The sequence below is a fragment of the Borostomias antarcticus genome (genome assembly GCF_949987555.1).
Source record: "Borostomias antarcticus genome assembly, chromosome: 12".
Lineage (NCBI taxonomy): Eukaryota > Metazoa > Chordata > Actinopteri > Stomiiformes > Stomiidae > Borostomias > Borostomias antarcticus.
Genome location: NC_140245.1, coordinates 7,681,944 through 7,703,298, shown reverse-complemented (window position 1 = coordinate 7,703,298; position 21,355 = coordinate 7,681,944). Strand labels below are relative to the sequence as shown.

General features: G+C 44.7%; 3 protein-coding genes across 4 annotated transcripts in view; 1 reads left to right on the top strand and 2 right to left on the bottom strand.

Annotated features, from left to right (window-relative positions):
- Nucleotides 1-1,344: 1,344 nt before the first annotated feature.
- kdsr (3-ketodihydrosphingosine reductase) lies at nt 1,345-7,427 on the bottom strand. Its single transcript, XM_084446717.1, has 10 exons — nt 7,158-7,427; nt 6,746-6,835; nt 6,605-6,661; nt 6,407-6,472; nt 6,176-6,271; nt 4,945-5,136; nt 4,605-4,688; nt 4,394-4,477; nt 4,168-4,269; nt 1,345-4,057 (listed from the first exon to the last, which is right to left on the bottom strand). Exons 1-10 carry the CDS (start codon nt 7,344-7,346, stop codon nt 3,938-3,940), a joined length of 1,080 nt encoding a protein of 359 aa, XP_084302843.1. The 5' UTR covers nt 7,347-7,427; the 3' UTR covers nt 1,345-3,937.
- Nucleotides 7,428-7,926: 499 nt separating this feature from the next.
- vps4b (vacuolar protein sorting 4 homolog B) lies at nt 7,927-19,031 on the bottom strand. 2 transcript variants are annotated; one of them, XM_084447272.1, is made up of 13 exons: nt 18,968-19,031; nt 17,987-18,098; nt 15,102-15,202; nt 13,593-13,704; nt 12,671-12,821; nt 12,439-12,497; nt 11,598-11,717; nt 11,187-11,343; nt 10,917-11,065; nt 10,402-10,483; nt 9,966-10,185; nt 9,687-9,827; nt 7,927-9,587 (listed from the first exon to the last, which is right to left on the bottom strand). In XM_084447272.1, exons 1-13 carry the CDS (start codon nt 18,986-18,988, stop codon nt 9,486-9,488), a joined length of 1,527 nt encoding a protein of 508 aa, XP_084303398.1. In that variant the 5' UTR covers nt 18,989-19,031; the 3' UTR covers nt 7,927-9,485. The 2 variants fall into 2 exon arrangements, with proteins under 2 accessions (XP_084303398.1, XP_084303399.1); XM_084447273.1 differs by lacking the exons at nt 15,102-15,202; nt 17,987-18,098; nt 18,968-19,031 and adding an exon at nt 14,568-14,787.
- Nucleotides 19,032-20,571: 1,540 nt separating this feature from the next.
- The window catches only part of LOC311316420 (laminin subunit alpha-3-like), a gene marked incomplete at both ends in the record, with an annotated part of 64,246 nt that continues 63,462 nt past the window's right edge, over nt 20,572-21,355 (top strand). Inside the window, one exon of the mRNA XM_084447262.1 lies at nt 20,572-20,835. Coding sequence (XP_084303388.1) covers nt 20,572-20,835 — 264 coding nt within the window. The remainder of the gene's footprint in view (nt 20,836-21,355) is intronic.

Here is a 21,355-nt window from a genome sequence, read left to right as displayed (position 1 = left end):
CAAAATAGTCTTCATCTCATATTGGATCTTCGAAGCCTGGCGAAGAAGTGGCGACCGTTTCCTTCTTCAGTACAGTACAAATCCAAACAGTCAGGAATACGGAAGAGGTTGTAAAAATGTCCACCCAAATAACCTATTCCACACAAGTAGCCCATGTAAATACAAATGAGTAAAAGAAGAGCGGTGTGTCGCCCACAATATCACATCACCAACTATTCTAGCAGCGATTACGCAGAACAACATGCGTTTCGAGGGACTGAACGCAAGCCTGGCTGCCCTCACTCCCTATACTCCCAATTCACTGTGGGCTGCGCACTTTCTTGGTGAGGTATTTCTTACGTCATCCCCATACAAAGTTGGTCCTTGTGTGCGCGCTTGGAGACTCCAACGCGTAAAAGACAAAAGCTGATTGTACTGAATCTAAACTTGGCAAAAAAAGAAAGAAAAAAAATCATGAAAAATATTACTTGAATAACCAAATCAATAGATTGGCCTAAATGCCTTCATTATATTTTGAGCCTTTCTCCACAATGTTGGTTCTACCTGGATAATCCAGTAATGTTTTTGTTGTTGAAGACAAGGCTTGTTCACAATGCAGCCTAACGGGTAATTACAATGCCATTCTCAAACTGGACAGGACCAAGGGGATGCTTTGATGTTGGCTGGCCCTCTTGTGGACGTCAGTCTGGCAACAGCCCGATGAACTTGGATCTCATTCCCTGGCGGTGTTCTCGACATTCTCTCTCTCTCTCTCTGGTCTCTCCTCCAGCTAGTTACTGCGTCTCCATCATGGCCAGGGTTCCTAATATAGTCTCTGACAGGGCAAACAAGGCTTCTAAATTCCCAGTCTTGAGCTGATCTGAGCGAGCGGCTGCCCGGACCGATCCCCTCGTGGAAGATGAAAGGCCGCTTCTCAAACAGAATACTTTAAAACCCCGCACGCGCCCTCCCAAGCCCTCAGCCCCTCAACACGCTGCATCAAAACTCTGATGTGCTCCCTCACACGGGAACCCCTGCTCCAACACAGCAGCCCGGGACTCTACAAGTATACAGTACTTCCCTCAGTACCTGAGCATCGACTCAGCATAAAAACAAGTGGAGCGCAGACGAGACCGGCTTGCTTTGGTGTGTTCTTACACTGGGACTCGTCTGAAATACTGTCATATGATATGCAAGGTCGGAATTCTCGTCTGAGCCTTTCCCGGGCTGTTTATTTCATTTATTTAAGTTTATCCTCTAAAACAACATTGGTTGTTATACCCCCAATTCTATTCTCACAAAGAGCGTTGTTTCCTGAACTTACAAAGTTCAGAGAAAGAGATCAGAGACTGTATCATTTTCCAGTTATTTCATGTATTTATGTAAGAAAATAAGACAAAGAAACATTGTTCCTCACATTTTCCTTTCAATGGCACACAAGGTGAATTTCTAACAAGTTTGGCGAAAACGAAACACAAGCAAAGGTGATGGGAACAAGCAGAGTGCGTCACGATCAAATTCGTTATTTATAAACTCTTACGAGATGTTCATTTAAATAGCTCTTGTTGACACCAATATAGGAAACCTAAAGTGTAAGCATTATAAATTGTAATGTTTTAACATTGTGAGCATAGGCTTGTTTTGCATAGCATTAAAGTGTTAAAACAAAATTGCTTTTCCATGAGCTACATTTCCTATTGAATGTCTAACTACATGTGGCGCTATGCCGAGATAAAGTGATTCTGAAAGCTTAAATTATCACATAACGAGAAACAATCTACTGTAATTAGCACTATAATTAAAGCTACTGAGTGCCTGGCAGCGTGCCTTAAACCAATGTCAAATAAGAACATCATCAAAACAGATTCATCTGTTCTCACCTTCATATTTTGGGGGTTGAATAAGGCATTTCAGTACAAAACCTGGAATTGACAAAAAGCACAAAACAGTTGGCATTTTCACAAACATCAGATCAAACGAACCAATAAACCACACGTGAGTTAAAGCCACATTTTTCTGTGGACGGATCCATTCTTTTAGCGATATCTCATGAATCAGTATTCCTCTCTTAAGGCTTAGAATGGGTGCCCACAATTGTAGTGCTTGACTGCATTATAAACTATTACTAGAATGAACAGAGCAGCAACATCCACAACAAAAACATAGTGGCATTGCATTTACAGAAATTGTCTTCATACATTTTGGCAATCAAATATTGGTGGATTTTTGTAAAAAATATTCTTTCTGATTTTGTATGCTTTGTGACAAGTGATGGATGAAAGGAAGACGTGAGCACGAGTTCACATTTTCATTTCTCTCTCTCTAGAAGCGGAATGTTGAGATTAGGTATGGGGTATTAAAACTCTAGGAGGGGAGACTGAGACAACGGTCAGTCAGGGAAGTCCTTCATCCTCAGAAGCTGTGCATGAAATCATCTAATAATAACGCAGGAAATCCTAAGGGCCTAAGCGATTCTCCACAGACAGTCCCCACTCATCTCTGTCCCTTTAAATAAAATAAAAAAGGATCTCTAGCGCCATCACTAGGCTTTGCTCGAACCTGCGAGTACTGACACCATGCTGTGCCCTTAGTGAGGTGGCAAAACATGGTCTATGTATGCAAGACACACACACACACACGACAAGATTCCTCAGAGACGTCAATGAAAAGGGAAGTGTACTGTAGATTTCACCAGCATCAGCTTTGTCCATTCCTGGACGTTCCTGCTTCTAGCATGAACTACAGTTACGTAGGCCAATGGGCAAGGGTCGCATAAATCCTTATCTGAGTGTAGGCTAGTTTTCATCTGAGAGTAGGCTAGTCTTAATCTGAGAGTAGGCTAGTTTTCATTCTGACAGTGTGCAATGGCTTATTTCTCACTCCCTGGGGTTGGCTTTCTCACTCACAGCATAGACAGTCACACTAACACAACACTGCATTAACACATAGCCCCAAAACACATCTCATTACTCAGCCCTGGCGTGCCAGTGCGCGCGCGCACACACGCTCGCTCACACACACACGCCCGCACACACGCCCGCACGCACGCATTTCTTCTCACTTGCAATTTCCATCCGCTGTACCTAAAAATGCCTGACTGGGATTTTCACTCACCAGAAACCAATTAGCAGAAGTAAAAACACCCTGCCGTCTGTAATCACTGCAACGGGCTGTCATGTGACCTGGGAGCTCAGTTGAAACCAGAAGAGCCCGCCAAAACACACACAAACAGACAACCCTCACCGGGTGTTGGGGGGGGGGTGTTGGGGGGGGGGCGACGGAGCCACAAGAAGAGGTACTTCGCCTGCAAAGACCTGTGTGTCGAAAAGCAATAGCATAAAAGAGATGACAACATAATTTGGTGAAGAGGGTCTAGGTTGGACAAGGTGACACTGGCTGTATGTTGTGTCACGGGCAGGGGGAAACGGTTAGCGCGTTAGCATTCTCGCTATCTCTGAATCTTGGGAAGGGACTGCAGGCCACAACCAGTCAGACAGGCTATCCATTACTCTGCTCTCTGCAGAGAAGATGCGGAGCCGAGAGGCCTGAGCCCAAAGTGTCAGGTGTTGACGAGGCCCATTTCAAGGCCAGGCCGCGGGATGTTTGTCCCGCCCTCGTTGACCTCGAGCAAAGGCAGCCCCGATGACAGAAACGCACTTGCAATCGCACCGCTTTGAGGAGGAATTGAGTCAACAAAAAATCGCTGGAATGCTTATATCAAAGTGCGAAAAAAAGGCGACCGAACGGCCCTGAATGGAGCGGGGAGTTACCGCCACTAGACGGGGATCAAGGACATCTGGCATCTTCTCTCCGTCCGGATACCACTGACGCACGCCCCCCCCCCCTATCCACTCTTGTGCACTCTTCAGGAGGAGGGGGGACGGGAGGTGGGGTGACGGGGGGTGTCCAGGGGGGATATGAGGGGGGGGTGAAGCGAGGAGGCGTGGCCGACGGGGAGCTACTCTCTTTTATCCGCCGCTTTGCACTGCTCCCTCTGGATCATACACCGGCGCACAATGCTGTCGAAGCTCCCCAGGTAGAACAGGGCGATGGTCCGGAACAGCCCCATGGTCACAATCTGCATGGGGAGGGGGGGGGGGGTCGAAGGTTAGAGGCTCAGTGTGACGTGCGGGGGACGGCCTGTGCGGCCGCGGTGACAGTGACGTGACGGCGGGGGCGCCCCAGTACCTGTTGGAGGCCCTCGGTGATGGAGGTGACCGGTGACATCCCGCAGGTGAGCGCCGACAGCATGTAGCCGTCGGGGCCCACGGAGCTGTTGAAGTTCCCTTGCTGCGCACGGAGAGAGGGAGAGAGGTTGAGAGACAGGAAATGAGAAAGAGAGAGAGAGAGAGAAAGACAAGGTCCATCGTGATCGTACGGCGTCGCCGAACGCAAACGGCGGCGGACATCTTACCACCGCGTCCTTGACGAAAATCTTGGCCACCTGCTCCGGCTGACAGACCCCGGACGTCTCGGAGATCATCTTGGTCTCCAGAGGCTGGGGCGGTAAGGGGCGTGGCCAGGGAGGGGGGGGGGGGGGGGGGGGGCGAAACACAGGCGAGGGATCAAAACACAAAGTGGGGGTATGCACGCGGAGTTTGACTCGTTTTCCCGGGGACACTCACCTTGGTCTTATTCTCCTCGGCGAGGCCCGGGGTGTCCGTGTCCGGGGGAAAGGCCACCGTCACATAGATGTTATACGGCTTCATCTGAACGGGGGCGAGAGCACAATGAGCTGCCGTAGTGAAAGCTCAAAAAATCCTAATTGGCAACGTTTTTTTCCTCTCACACACACACACACACACACACACACACACACACACACACACACACACACACACACACACACACACACACACACACACACACACACACACGTCGCCCCTGACGACATGAGAGCAGCAGGAGTGGGGTCCCGGCTACCGGTTGGGGGGAGGAGGGGGGGGGGGGCGCGACCGGGCTCACCTCCATCTGCAGGGACTCCGCCAGGCCCCGCAGGGCGAACTTGGACGGGGAGTAGGCCGTGTAGCCGAACAGGCCGATCTGGCCGGCCTGGGAGGAGATGAACACGATGCGGCCCACGCGGCGCTCCTTCATGGTGGTGATGACGGCCCGCGTCGGGTACACGCTGCCCAGGTAGTTGACCTCCATCAGCTTCTGCAGGGGACGGGAGAGTATTACACCCCAGACGCCCAGAATTACACTAAATGACGCCCAGTTACAAAGTGTAAATTAGTAATTTAGTAGTAATTAGTAATGGGGCGGCTGTAGGTCAGTTGGTAGAGCGGGTCGTTCAGTGATCAAAGGGTCGGCGGTTCAAATCCCAGCTCCGACTGTCCACATGTCGAAGTGTCCTTGAGCAAGACACCTAACCCCAAATTGCTCCCAATGAGCAGGTTAGCACCTTGCATGGCAGCTACCGCCATTGGTGTGTGAATGTGGTTGTGAATGGGTAAATGAGAGGCCATTGTAAAGCACTTTGAGTGCCACTAAGGTGGAAAAGCGCTATATAAGTGCAGTCCATTACCATTTATAATTGAAGAACACAGGTTCTCTCTCTCTCGCACTCACACACACAAGAGCGTGCGCACACACTTCCAATAGTGATTATTTCAGCAATGGAACACTCTGGGTGAGCTCCAGGAACCTGTCACCTCTTCTGGCTGGAATTAAGATCCTTTTCATCCTCTGCCATCTAATCCGAGGCAGAGTTGTACAGAAACCCAACCCTCCGTCTCCCTGCATCTTTAAACCTGCAACTGGACCCCTTTCTTCAGCTGTCGATTCGAAACAAAACCCTTTTAATGTTGGAACAGGAATCCTGCATTCTGTGCGCTGCAGGTTGTGATCATGGTTTCAAACACACCATTAAGCTTTTCCGATGTATTTGGAAGAATTTAAGTTCCTTTGCCACCTTTCCATGTGGACTGCACTTATAAAGTACCTTACCGGACAAAGCGCTTTACAATGGCCTGTCATTCACCCATTCACTCACACACACACATACAACAATGGCGGCAAGCTTCCATGCAATGCTAGCCTGCTGATTGGGAATAATTTTGGGGTTCAGTGTCTTGGACACACTTCGACATGTGGACAGGAGGAGCTGGGAATTGAACCGCCAACCCCGCAGTCATCGGACGACCCGCTCTACCTCTTGAGCCACAGCCACGCGTCGTCCCAGCCGGTAACTTACTCTGTAACGATCCACCTCCACCTCCTCAAACTTCCCGCAGACGGCCATCCCAGCACAATTCACCAGCATGTCCACAGGCCCCAGCTTCTCCTGAGCCTGGTTGCATGAATTATTATGTCAGATAATATAGGTTTCTGGCTACAAGAGAGACAATTGTGCGGACATACAGTAATCCTCACAAAGGATTACTGTATTTATTAGGATTACTATTATCTCTCAGCAAAACCCTACCTGCTTTATCACACTCTCCACCTGGCCATAGTCCTTGGATACGTCAACAGATATGCAGAGCACAACCTGAGTAGAGTAAGAATCAAATTAAATGTTGTTGTTGGTGTTTTACAAGAGACCACCAACTACAAATAAAATAGTATTTTATTATAATGAAATAGTATAATAGTAAAATCATGCTCAATTGAGGCTACATACTTGTTTGTCATTTATCGCACATTTTTCCACTTCTTTTTTCGCTTGCACCAATTTACTCTGTGGGAAACAAGATACAGTAGTGTGAATGAGACATCAGGCAGTGCAGTAATTACAAGTAATAGCTGAGGATTTTTTCTTGACCTCGTCTCGTGCCACTAAAGTGATGAAGGCGCCTTGTCTGTAGCACTCCATGGCAATGCTTTTCCCAATCCCACTGGAACCTCCAGTGACCTTTAGAAAGTGGTGGAAAGGAAAAATAAAAGAATTAAAAACACAAATCCCATGTGTCAAAGCCATTCTGCCATTCACTCATTGTGGGCGTGTGAGATGAGATGCTGACGTTGATCAATCGTGAAAGAAAATACTGCGTAGGGCTAACTAGCTATACCATTCTCACAAGTGACCCTATCCAAACAATAACCTGCGATGGTTATACCAACATAGCTTGACATAATGTTATGTCAAGAAGAAACGATGTTTTGGGAGTTTGCGGGAACCATCTAGTAAGGCAGCAAATAAATGAATGTGATGTAATGTGGTCATGTGCACTTACCACGACGTGGGCCCCATTTAATTTCAACGGTTTGGGGCTAATGAGAGGGGATATCATATACAATAGCAACACGAAGGCAACGATGAATGCAGCGACGACTAAAAGCATGATGAAAGGCAGAAGGAGCCACCAAGAATTTATAAAAAGCCAATCCGCGATCGTTGAACTCAATCCTTCCTCCGAGGACATGGGTAACTCGGTTTGGCTAGCTGGCTAAAGCTAACGTTAGTTTCTGGGGCAAATCGCGGAGGCAGGCGCTCGTGAAATGGGTGGCGATACTACTGTCTTAGCGACCGTTAGGTATCAGTATTTGGCAACGAGTCAGAAAATAAGTGGACCTTGGCTCTATCTACGACAAAAAGCTCTTTCCAGCCTAGTTGCAACATACGCCAAAACAAATCGAACTGTGCACTTGAACGGGGCTACAATACAAGTGTTGCTGAAGGTACTTGTAGTTTATATTCTGCACAACAGACTATCACCTGACGGGGAATCGAACTGGCACACACAGCAATTCCCAAAATGCAACTGTCCACTTCCTCATTGTCGGTGTTCCCATTTTTTCGCCCGCGTAACCTAGCGGTAGCGTTTTGTGGATCCCAGAGAAAATATCATCCTTAGCTGTCCAAAATCAACTACAAATTCATTTTAATGAATGTAAAATAGATTTACTGTCAAACCCCCTAAAATGTTCACTCGTGGATATCACCTATCACCAAATATTGCTACCTGTACACTGAAGACAGAAAAATTATCCCCATTATTCTCAGTATTACTTTTATTTACATATAATGGAAAAGAAAAAAACAGACCATTTCTGATGCGCTGATGACCTCTTCACAAGGAGAGGGTTTAAATGTAGGCTACATCTAGACACTTTTACAGTAAAGTGAGTTAAATAATCCACGCCAAAAGATGCCCTACACTTTGAATGAAAGACTTATCTCCAGATTACCAACACCTTTAGTGCATAGGAGTATAGTTGTAGGCTATATACTCTCTAAAAGAGAGCTTACATTAAATGTGCAGGTATCATATTACATTTTCTAGCAATGACAAAACACACAAGATACACTGTGATGCTGTATATCAATGTTCAAATTCAAAATGACCAAAACAAGAACAATGAATATAATCTTTCAACTTGTTTCGAAGGCACATGGTGTGCATTGCCACTGAGAATGGGCACATTTTAAAGGTGGTTTGGAACTGCATTCTAATACAATAAAACATAGAAGATGATCCAATACGTTTGTACCTGGAACCTTGAGCTCAGATTAACTTTACATTTAATTCACACCTCAGTTTCAGCCAAATTGTTTCTTAACACGGTGGCATGGTGTGACTTCACGTCAGTAAGGCTTAGGCAGGCATCATCTCTTTTCAGTAGTTGTTGGGAGGATCAGCAATGTTACGTAAGAGGCTATGCAAGACAGAACAAACTTTACGTAGTGTAATGGGTCAAACTTATAGATCAAACGTGCATCTGCATTCATTTGCAGCTCAAAACTCTTAATCAGTCACTTAAGCTATCCTCATATGTTGAACAAGATAGACAATGAACTAACAGAGTAGGTCTTCCATGACAAGTAAAGAAAAAACAAACCTATTTACTTAGAAAAACAGTCCAAAGCAGGTTCCTTCCTGAGGGTGTCAGTTCTTCTAACCTATTTTATGACCACCACCCTGTGACTAAAGGCCTAAGTTCCACCAATATTAAGATTTCTTATGAAAATATGGCATGCATTGTTTGGTTCTCTCAAGGCCAAAGAGCTATACATTTCCATAAAGTATCTACTATAAAATGATTTTCATCTTAAGTGTATAAAAAGAAACGGGGTAATATAGGCCTGCTTACACTGCAATTTGCTTGATGGCAATTGGACAGGTACTTTTTTGTAGTTATTGTTTTTACAGAGCCAAATTCTGACAATGAAAATGCACAAACCTTTCTTAGAAGCGTGATTTTAGATGCTAGGCTTAGCTTAATATGCACATGTAACTCAAATTTGGATTCATCCCAAGGTGCTTTGAGGCTTGGCTCTAAAGGTTACATTGATATTCATCCATAAACGAACCCAAGAACTCTTTGATTCCAAAGCAGCTGTCCATCTGCGAACCATCAAGTCAACTGCAGACACTGCACAGCTTGAAGAAGTCCTTAATCCTTTTATGACAATGGAGGACATCAAAGAATATCATGGTCTTCAACCACTTGTGTGGCCAATGGACTAGTGCAGGCCAAGGAGGGGGAGAGTGAGAGAGAGAAAGAGAAAGAACACTTAACAATCACCATTTCTTTGCTTTGGTTTGACTCAAAGGCTCCGTTTAACCCTCTTGCCCAAAGTCCTCTGTGAATTTTCTCAGCTTGTGCAAATCCGCCTCGTTGACTGTTGGCTTGGTGTTTGTTAGGGACCTCAGCATGTCAGACTGTAAAGAAAAACGCATGAAAAGATATATCAACATTGTTTGAATATTCAGATAACTACTGAGGAAGGATAAAAGTAACCAGACTGTTATTGTCCTCACCATGCAGACAACAGGCTCCAGCAGCTTTTCCCCAGGAACCTCCATCCATGTCATCTCAATGGCATTGGGGTCTCCTGGAGAGCACGGAGTCAGGAGGTCATCTTCCAGCACGTCAGGGTCGTTCCTCGATGGTCCACGTACCTTCAATACCAAGAGCAGTCCATCAGGTTTAACATCAGAAAACATGACGACAACGCAAGAAATTGAGCCTGGGAGGATGTTAGCACCGACTGGGACATGGACAGACAAACAAGACAGACGGAAGCTTCGGACACGTACCCGCTTGAAGTGAGTGGCCGACTGCACCTTCCTCACGGGCTGCATGAGCGCGTCTCTGACGATGACGCTGACGTCCGCTCCCGAGTAGCCGTCCGTCTTCTTGCCCAGGGTGACGAAGTCAGAGTCGGAGAGGATGGTGGGGGTGGAGCCCAGGTGGAGCCTGAACATGAAGGAGCGGGCGTGCTCCTCTGGGAGGGGGATGTAGATCCTCTTCTCAAACCTGACGCAAACAGGAAAGGAGAAGTGAAGAAGGAGAAGACCCGTGTCATTTCATTTTCGGACTCCGTCTAACCACTCCCGAGTTCACTCCCAAGCCTCCAATGAAACCAAAGACTGCACACGTTTAAACCTTTAAAGGTGTACATCATAATGACCTTCACAGTATAGAATCCAATGGGGGGAGTGGTGACTGATTAACAGTGGTCAGTCCCATTACCTTCTCCTGATGGCAGAGTCCAACGTCCAGGGGATGTTGGTGGCCCCCAGCACCAAGACCCCCTCATTGTCGTTCCCCACCCCTGCGGACAGACACAATATAATATAATCACCATCACCTGCAGGAAAGCTCAGCGTCCAGCTTAGGGGTGTCACGATATACTGGTTTTGCGAAAGTCGTAGTATTAAAAAAAATGAGAATACTAATATTATGTAAATAATACAGCCATGATATCGTTCTTCGTTCTATCATGATATTGGCTATTTAAAATGAACTAGTAATGTTAATAAAAAAAAGAATGATTAAATACATTGTAATTGTTTTTTTAAGTGATCACTTTTTTTTAATGATTGCTATAGATATCACGATAATATTGTTATCGTGATATTATTTGCCATGATAATCGTATTGTGAAAAATTGATATTGTGACAATCCTAATCCAGCTACAGGAAAACTCAAAGAGAACCCAGCAGGACAGCGACTCCCGTCTCGTGATCTCCTCGGCCTCGGTCACCTTGCATCTGAACCAGGAACTCCGTCTTGATGCGGCGCGCCGCCTCGCTCTCGTTCTCGCTCCTGGAGCCACACAGGGAGTCGATCTCATCTATGAAGATGATGGAGGGCTTGTGCTCCCTCGCCAGGGTGAACAGATTCTTCACCAGTCTGGAGAGTAGGAAATAAGGCTTAAGAATACTCAACAGTGCCGTTTCGTCACACGTACAGTTAAACAGAGGGGACCGTCCAGAAGGACAGAGGGTTTTTGCTTTTCTGGATTGAGGCTAACTTTTCACTCTCTCCCAGCCATTTGGACACCAGGTCAGAGGAAGAGATGGAGAAGAAGGTGGAGTTGTTGGCCTCCGTGGCCACAGCTTTAGCCAGGTAGGACTTTCCTGTACCAGGAGGTCCGAACAGCAGAATCCCCCTCCACGGTGTTCTTTTTCCTGGGACACAGGCAGAGACCGGCTTTTGTTAGTGGTCATACACATGTTTTGTTAGTGGTCATACACATGTTGTTAGTGGTCATACACGTTTTTTACATTCAAATAACTGGACAATGCACAATTTGAAATCAGCAGTGGAAATGTGTCCTCAGTACTACAGTACTGATAAGTCGTTGTCTGTGAATCTGAGTAAATATTATTATATTATTAAATATAAATATATATCCGATATTTCCGTGGATGTACTGTAGTACCTGTGAAAAGGTGGGGGAATTTGATGGGGAGAATGACAGCTTCTTTCAGAGCTTCTTTGGCTCCCTCTAATCCAGCAACATCGCTCCACTTGATGTTAGGTTTTTCCATGACAATTGCACCTAGGGGACAAAAACGATATCAGGCACATGTTAGGGATGGGACTTTCTGGCAAATCTGCTATTCGAAAATCGCTGGGCAAAAATCGATTTTTCTTCGAAAATCGCATCTCATCATTGCTCGTCTGAGCAACTTTTCCGGCCAATTGGGCCTATCCTATTTCTTCATATTTTCATTTAGAAATATGAGCATATCGATATGTTCGGGATGGAGACAGGTGCGCAGTCTATTGACGATAAGTCCTGCCGCGGAAAAGACCCTCTCCGAGGGTATGACGTTGCGGGTACACTCAAGTACACATTCGACAGTTTTGCCATTCCACACAGAACTTTTCATTGGCTGCGTTAGCCGCTGCATGTCTGGTCCGGTCGAGTCTCACCTGACCTCACGTGCTGCGTAAATGACGCCTACTAGTTATCCTAGGTTAGAGTACTCAAACTGTCTTCCGCGCGTGCCTTTCTCTCTCGTCTCGCGCCGCGAAAAACAAGGCAACTAGTTTTTTTATAAGACAAGACGAACAAACGATTATCAAATTATTAAATCGATTTTTAATAATTGAATGACTATTCGATTTTTCGAAGATCATGTCCCATCCCTAGCAGATGTTTACATCATACAACTAACCTGGAGGAATGCATCTTCTTCATCTATTTCAGTAACCCTTTATATTGTAACAAAATGTGACGTTCATACAGTTTGCATTCTGACAGAGTGAATATTTACCTGAAAGTTGGTTCTGAAACTTCTTCTTCTCCGGATCATCCCCTTCATCACTTTCATTCCTAGAACAAAACAACACCAGTACTGTAACTGTACACTACAAGGCAGGAAACTGTAGCCTGTATCTGTGTAACAAATATCTGTTCTATTTAGGGTTCCAGTGATGAGTCATCACATTCCATCAAGTTGAGTACATGACAACAGGTTCATCCCAGAGCCCCGCCCACAAACACACCCTTTGTCGTCTGAATGTGACTCCTTTACAGGCTTGGCAGGCGGAGCCTTCTCTTTCTTCTTCAGGTATTCTTTCAGCTTCTCTGCTCTGTCCAGGTACTCGGCACACTTGGCTCTGATGCTCTGTTTGGCCTTGTCGCCCTGAGCTTCATCTGTCACAAACAGATCAGAGCAATAAGAGAAATGGCATCTGATGGTGATGTTCAACCCCTTTGGAAATGGGACAAATTCGGCTAAAATACAGAAAATGGACAGGGTAAACAGATAGAGTCCGTCCATTAAAGGTGCTAGAGATAACATTTCTATGTATAGAATCACACACAAAAACCTGAACAAGGCTCTTGAGCCAATAGTATTATAATGCTCCAGAGAAACACAGAGAAACCATGGTACCAACGGCTCACAAGCCTTGTTGCGGCACGGCTCCACTGCAGCCGTCAGCGTCAGCTGTCGACCTTCTACCGTTAAAAATCAGGAAATGAACCTTTTGGCAATTCTCTAGCGTTGACGCTGGCATCGAAGGAAACACAATAGCTACAGTGGAGCCTCTGTCATTAGTTACAATGGATTCGTTCCCTCAGCATCTGACAGCTGCTGTGCAGCCAAGGGGTTGGAGACAACCCTCAGATAGGTAAACAACATTCAGTTTGAACCCAATAGGTAAACAACATTCAGTTTGGACCCATCAAAATTTTGAGAATGATAAATGCATAATATTTTTCGGGGGGAGGGGCAATACTTAATACTGCTCTGTGTGTGTATTCTTTTTTTTTTTTTAAATGACTGTCTACTAAAGTTATCCATATCACCTTTAAATCCTTGAAGGCCTCGGAAGAGATGTAAGCTCTATCCATATACCTCTTTTAACAACAAAAAAGTACACAGTACATGTATGCAAGTGTCCGTTACTTTATAAATCTTACATTTAACGACATGAAGGAAGTACTGCACAGCATGCTGATACAGGCGCAACGCCTCCTCGTAGTTCTGAGCTTTATCCTCCTGGGCCGCCTTGCTGGCCAGATCAATGGCTTTCTGAAAGAAAAGAGAAATCAAGAGCCACAAATTAGAGAATTATGTTGACATCCAGCCATCAGCAGGAAACAGCAACACAAACCTCTCCCTCTCCAAACAAGAGAATAAGCATTGTTATACACATTGTCTAAATGTTATACAGGCTAGCCTTAAAAAAAACTTCTGTACTAACTCTACCAGCTGTCACCTACACCCCAAGTTCAATCAGAGGATACGGTCAATCACCTTTCAAACCAATTTGGCAGCCTTTTATTCTCAAGAGCTCCTACGGTAGTCGTATAGCTACAGGAGTTCAATTCCACTGTGTTCATGTCCGGTATTTAGACGTTCCTATCTGTGTCCAGTGTTTAGAAGTGGTGGTCAAATCGTCTTCGCAAAACCTGAAGTGGTCCAACCGTCTAGCGGGTGCTCTGAGTACGCTGAGCACAATGTAGCTAGCTAGCCCAACGTCCACAAGCTAACGTTAGCCACACTAATTGTTGCTGGCTAGGTCCAGCCCAGGCTGTGAAAAATAATTAGCCAGCTAACGCAGTTTATATGCTTTTATAGAAGCACTCACACAGATTTACAGTTGGTGAATGTGTTCACGATTTGAGCAACATTTTGGTCCAGGGCAGTGGGCCCAAACATGTAGCTAGTAGCTAGCTTGCTAACGTTAGCTTGCTAGCTAACACGGAAGACGCATTTTTCAAGAAGCAACACGAACAAACGTAGCAGGTAACTTGGGTAGAAAGGAGATATACGATAGAAGTGGATATGCTAGTCGCATTCTAGCGTCGTTTATTTGACCGAAGTCATCGTTCAGTGCCTTCCCAAAATCGCTAGCTAGTGCTAGCAGTAGCTAGGGAGCTGTCAAAACTTACCTGTAAATTATTGTTGGCAGCCATAAGGGCTGAGTACTTAACAAAAGATCACAACGAATGTGACAGAGCAGTAAATACGTCCTATTATGGTAGTTATGATGATTTCAGAGCCACAAAGTCGATATTTCGTTAGCTATTTAACTTTAAAGTGGTTTGTTTTCCTTCTTGAGAACGTTGAATACAGCGAAGGTAGAAGAAAGCAAACTTCCGCATTGAAGTCGATGTGATTTCCGTGGGGCAGCCGACGTCATCCTCTGACGCACCCACACTTTTCCATAAATAAAAAGATAAACTCGAACATATTAAAATAATAAAATAAAATAAAAAATAAAAAAAACATTTATTTTTACTAAGTATGTCTCATTTAAAGATGTCTGTCGAACAATCCTATTTCTCTGCAAATCAAAATAATCTACACAATTTTTGGAAAGCTTCAGGCATGAGGCAGGTGTAGATGAATGGTAGCATTTACAGATTTCACCAAACTTATTAGCAACAGGCTCATGAATCAATTATGAAATGTTATCTAAAGACCTCTTTCTTTTCTAGGTACTCCTGGAGCTCTTCCACTCTGTCCAGGTAGACTTTACATTTATCCCTGATCTTCTGGTTTCCTTCTTTACCTTGGGATTCACCTGAATGGAGGGAGTGAAGTTGTCAGAAGCATACTTTTTGGAATCCATTATAAGCCTGCAGTGATAAGAATCAGTAACTAGATTAGATTTAAATAATTTATTGTCCACCAAATGTGTCCGTCTTCACATAGAATCAAAAATAAAATATGGAAGTAACACAACAATACATTGACACAAATATGTCACCTTAAATGAGTAGTTAAGTATTTAGCATCATAATTCATCAAAATGTACTTTCATATACAACGGTCCATATAATATTGTACTCTTGAGATATTTGTGGCCATGTCACAGCTAAGTACACAGTGGATCTCTATGGGCAGGCATATACAGATGTATATGTCCATAGAGATCCATTATCAGAGTTAGAATCAGAATTTGTTTATTGCCATGCAGTTTTTCAAAGTACTAGGAATTTGCTTTCGGTCGTGGTACATGACATGTAGACAGCATTGGACAGGGTGCAGGGATGAGACAGGACAGTGCAAAGACAGGACAGTGCAAAAGGCGTGTACAAAAAAGGATAAGTCCTGGGCCCAGATCCCCTCACCCTAACCCGGGTCCGTATCCTTTTCCTACCCCCACCCTACCCCAACCCCTGCCTCTATCTGGGCCCAGGCACGCACACACACACAGACACACATCAGTGTTTGCCACACCTCTCCCATGATGCTCTTAGCCTTTCTTGCTCTGAAAATGTAGTTTGACGTAATGTATTGCTCTATATATGGCTCTGTGTGCTACTAACCCTGTTCTGCCTCCCCTCTCCCTAGTGCCTCTCTCTCTCCCTCCTATCTTCTAACCAGGTCCAGTGGATGCCCCACTGTCACCAGCAGACCACCCTGAGTCCGATAGATACCCCTGTGTCTGCTGCAGATGCCGTAGCAAATTAGTTAACACACACACACACGTACACACAGACATACACCAGTCCACTTTAGGCCTGGGCCCAGTACCCCCTTCCCCTCACCCTAACCCGGGTCCGTATCCTCTTCCTACCCCCACCCTACCCCTGACCCCTGCCTCTATCTGGGCCCAGGCACATTCACGCACACACAGACATACACCAGTCCTGGGCTCAGATCCCCTTCCCCTCACCCTAACCCGGGTCCGTATCCTTTTCCTACCCCGACCCTACCCCTGACCCCTGCCTCTATCTGGGCCCAGGCACATTCACGCACACACAGACAAACACCAGTGTTTGCCATGTCTCTCCTATGATGTTATTAGCCTCTCTTACTCTGAAAATGTAATTTAATGTTATTTATTGCTTTATAAATGTTCTTAGCCGGTAGACAAACATACTCCAGGAGCTTGCTCGATCGCCTTGTTGAGAGGGGTCAGGGAAGAATTTTTACAGCTCACTTATCTGGCCCCCGGGTGATACTGTTTTTTTGCTTCCCTCTGGAATATGTAGGGGTGGGACGTCTGCCCACCTCCCTTGTTCTCTGTAAAGCGCATTGTGTTGCCTCTGGGTATGAAATGCGCTATACAAATAAAGCTTTGATTGATTGATTGATTGATAAGCTAAGAAAAATAACAAATTATACAAAAAGTAGTGCAGTCAGTGTATATACAGTGAGTATGCAGAGTGTAATGTGTGTATATGTGCATATGTGTGTGGCGTGATATGTGAGTACGGTGGGTCCTATACAGTACATTCATGAGCAATGAGCACTAATATATCAAGAGGGCAAAGTCTGTCAAAATGTGTATATGGACTGTTGTATATGATTGTCATAACATTATAACAGGGCTTATGATGCTAAATAGCAAATTACTGCTTTAACTTGGAAGAGCATAGATGCCACACAAACATCTGCTTAGAAATCTTAAAAGCACCCTACTGGCAGTGGCTGCAGGCTTTCCATCTCTATGCAGACCATTGCGTGTGCTATTGGTTAGACCTGGTCCAGGGCGGTAGTCAGGGTTATAACCCCGGTATACCGCCCTGCCAGGGATCATTCATTGCGCCATTGACTTTTGTCACGCTGCCTGCACATTTGTACCTACAGATTATATTATTTCGTTAAGTGAAGACAGTTTTCGAACGATAGAGGACTTTTCTCTGAAGTGGCTTCACTTGCAACCCCCACCCTTTATATAAAAAGCATTGTTTTGCATTTAAATAGCACATATCCACTAGCCTGGCTTCGTGACCCTGATCACGTGATCTCAGATACTGTTGTGAAGCCCGGCTAGTGGACATGTGCTATTTAAAGGAGTAGTTTGGTATTTATTTATTTATATTTACGATCATACTATAGCCTGGAAGCCAGACTTCCTCACAAAAAAGTTTTCGCCCAGAACGATTTGTGTTGGCGGGAGTACTTGTCTTATTTATATATTTATTTATATGCCCATAGAGATCCATTGTGTTTCTACTTAGCTGTGACGTGAGCAATGAGCACTAATATCTCAAGAGTGCACAATCTGTCAAAATGTTTACAGTATATGGACCGGTAAATAACCTTATGACAAGGCTTATGATGCTAAATACCAAACTACTCCTTTAAGCGCAAACTGTGCTTTTTACATAAAAGGCACAGGACTACAAGTGAAGCTACCTCAGAGAAAGGGCTTTTATCATTCGAAAACAGTCTTCGATCAATGAGTAACCAAATAATATTATCAGTAGATAGATACTTTAGTGACAAAAGTCAATGGCATAGTGAATAGTCCCTGTCAGGGCAGTAAATCGGGGATACAGCCCAGACTACCGCCCTGGACCAGGTCTATTGGTGTGACATTTCATCCAGTTCCTCAGCAACCATGGTTACATACGTTTTACAACATGCAGGAAGTACTTGACGGCGTGCTGGTAAGAGCGGACAGCCTCCTCATAGTTCCCGGCCTGGTCCTGCTGGGAGGCCTTCTGCGCTACGGCTATAGCTTTCTGAAAAGAGTAGGGAGGAAAATGAGTTGGGCTCTGCTGCATTCAGCATCCACTGTCCATGAACACTGTGTTATCCTTTCCAAAGAGGATAAACATCCTCCCCTTTTTAGGACAGAGACACATCATGGAAAGGATGATGAATGGAGCATACTTAACAGAGCATCTCTGAATGTCCCTGTGGGGTGTGAGACCATATTTCAGACACAATAAAGCACTATAAAGTCTTTATCTAGCTGGTGGTCAGATGTATTTGACACATACTGTTGCCAATCTGAATCCCAATTCTGAGCTTGTGCTTAGTTAAAGTTATAGGCCTACAACACATCTGTGCACAAAATAAATACAGAACATACAGAAAATACATGGTTGTCACAAAACAAAGAAGTGATCTGTTACATTGTCATATACGTGTACTGTACCAATATCACTATGCAATTACTAAAATAGTCATTTGCATATTCTAAAGCAAAAATACATAATAATTAGTTTTAAAAGTCTTCATGAGAACAAAAACATCGGAATTTATGTCTTGAACTGGGAAAATGCTGAATCTGCCTATTAGGTTACTGATAATGTAAATCGATAGCTTAATGTCATCTAAGTCATTTCTTTAGTATACTCACAGTCAGGTCTACAGTCAAACTACTGTAAGCTGTCACTGTCAGAGCACAACAGAGAGCACAGAAGACTCCTGCTTGACTCGCTTTCTGATGGTAATCTAATCCCTTTAGGCTACACTGGATAGGCCTGCTAATGCACACTGCATACTGCATACAACACAATTATTAGTAATCATACTAAGAAAAAGACACAACTGCTGCTAACCAACATTAAGTGTCGCCATGAGAAGCTATAGTCAGGCACTTTACCTGTAGATTAGTTGGCTCCATGAGAAGACTGACAGTCAGGGTCTACTGACAACCAACTCAGCCTCGGAGCTCCTTGCTACTCCCGTTTCGTTTCGTTTACCTAGTGTACAGCTACTTCCTTGTTGTTACTTATCGCTCCCTCCGGAGCACCAAATGACAAGCCTGCCTAGAAGAATGATAACAATGCCAAGACACAGTACCCGCCTGCATGTGAGTCATGATGTCAGGCTGGTTAGGCAAGCACAGAAAATAATCTGTAGAACTATTCTTATAGATTTCGGCATGACTGCCGGCAAAGAGGAGTGTTTGGAAGTTGTTTACAAATTATAAAAATCGGATTTGACTTGAATCGACCTAAGAGGGATTTAATTATAGGCTATATCTATAGGCTATGTAAGGTTGTAGACAAGGCGTTGAAAACCATAATACATTCTGTATATAACAATACAGATATGCGCTCTCAATTCATTCACGCAGTAATCCTTAATATCCACGAGGTGTCACTGTAGGACCAGATTGGTAAATAGGTGACCCCAGACCCTTGCCACAGGTGGGGCCCCCAAGCAGACTTCCAGCACATCATCCCCTGCATCCATTTAGGCTAATGCAGAAGATGGAATAGATGAAGGATACATGTAATAGCTTGTATTGGATAAACAGCCATGATCTATTAATAATCAGAGACTATCCATATAGACCTAGTTCGCTGCACTGAGGTAACGAACTGTTCAAAATCCCTGCCACTGTTCTGGAAATAGCTAAGGTATGCAATAGAAGGGAGTATGGATTAATTGGGCTAAAGTTTACCAGGAAAGGGTGTGCCTCTGAATGGTGTGGGGTGGGCTAGGGTGGTGTGTCTTTTTTTGGACGAGATTGTAAGTGTTCTCACAACAACATTCCTGGTGTGTCAGCAAATGGGCCTATACATTGCACTTTGTTTTCTAATAACCGTATGGACATTGCCATAAACCGCAATAATGTCAAATTATGTAGCCTAAACATGATTCTAAAAAGCAAAATACATCCACATAACATCTCGCAGAAAATTAACTGAGCCTACTCCACATAATGGCATTTTAATCTTAATACTTGTAATTTGGAAAGATGTTCACTATAGCTTTACTAAAAGTTAATTCTGATCTAATGAGCGGCAACGTTTGGAATTGTGAGCTAATTTTATTGTGGCAATTCTTCGATTATAAAGATGAAGGCTCTGTGCTGCTCGTGCTGTTATATGGACATGCACGAATCAGTGCACAGTTCCAAGTCGCTAATTTCTCTGGTCTCGCTCTGATCGCTGACAGCTGACACCTGATACCGCCGGTGTGGCTCAAGGTTTGCCTAAGGAGAAACGGGAGCCTGAGTTTTATTCACTGAGAACCATGGTGTCGAGAGGAGGGAGCACCGAGGCAACAGTAGATCAAGTGGAACTTTTGCATCAGCAGACTTGAGCCGCACGCACGACTCTGTTGCCAAGGATCAAAGGGAGAGTTTCATGCATGCTGCACGCACTGTAGCCGTACTTCATGGAGACCTAAACGAGATAACATGTACTGCGTGCTGCGGGTCGATTTCAGCATCCACGAGTATTCCTGAGGTGGAACATGGCGAGGGGGATAAAGGGAGCCCACCCCACCGCTTTGATATGCACTTTGACGCTCTTATTTTCTGGAATTGTCCGCGCGCAGGTGTCTTTTAACGAAATCACGGGGTTTAGTTTGAGTCCCCCGTACTTCAACCTTGCCGAGGGAGCACGGATCTCGGCTACCGCAACTTGCGGTCAAGATGAGAGTGGAACACCGCGTTCAGACTTGTACTGTAAACTTGTCGGAGGACCTACCGAGGGACCTCCTAGTCAAACCATCCAGGTAATGTTTACGATATAGTGTTTACGGTTTCAAGAGCAGTCATTTTTAAGTTTGTGGTCCATGAATACAGTGAGTAGGCCTATTAAAAGTCCCACTTGTTGCATCCGGAGAACTTCACTGCCAACATGGTTCTCAGAGTTAAATAAGTTATTCCGTGATTAAAGCGACTGTTTCCATTAATCTTACTGGAATACCACGATTAATAATGTAATTATAAATAATGTCCACTTTATATCCTTGCGATTTCTCCCAGGCTCTAAAATGAGTCACATATGCCTCCTGGGAAAACGTTGGCAGACTTGTCCGCCCTGACCAAGTTGTACATCTGCCAGAAATAGTTCACACCATTGTGGCTGATTCCAAAGGGATTGCCCTCTGCTATCAACAGTGAACTTGCCCCCTAAGGACTATGGAACACATAAAATCACAAAAAGAGCCCTCAGTTCCTCTGTATTCAGGACTGCAGTTAGTTGCAGCTGTTATTTAGCTGTGTGGACATATTAGGAAATGTCTAAGAATG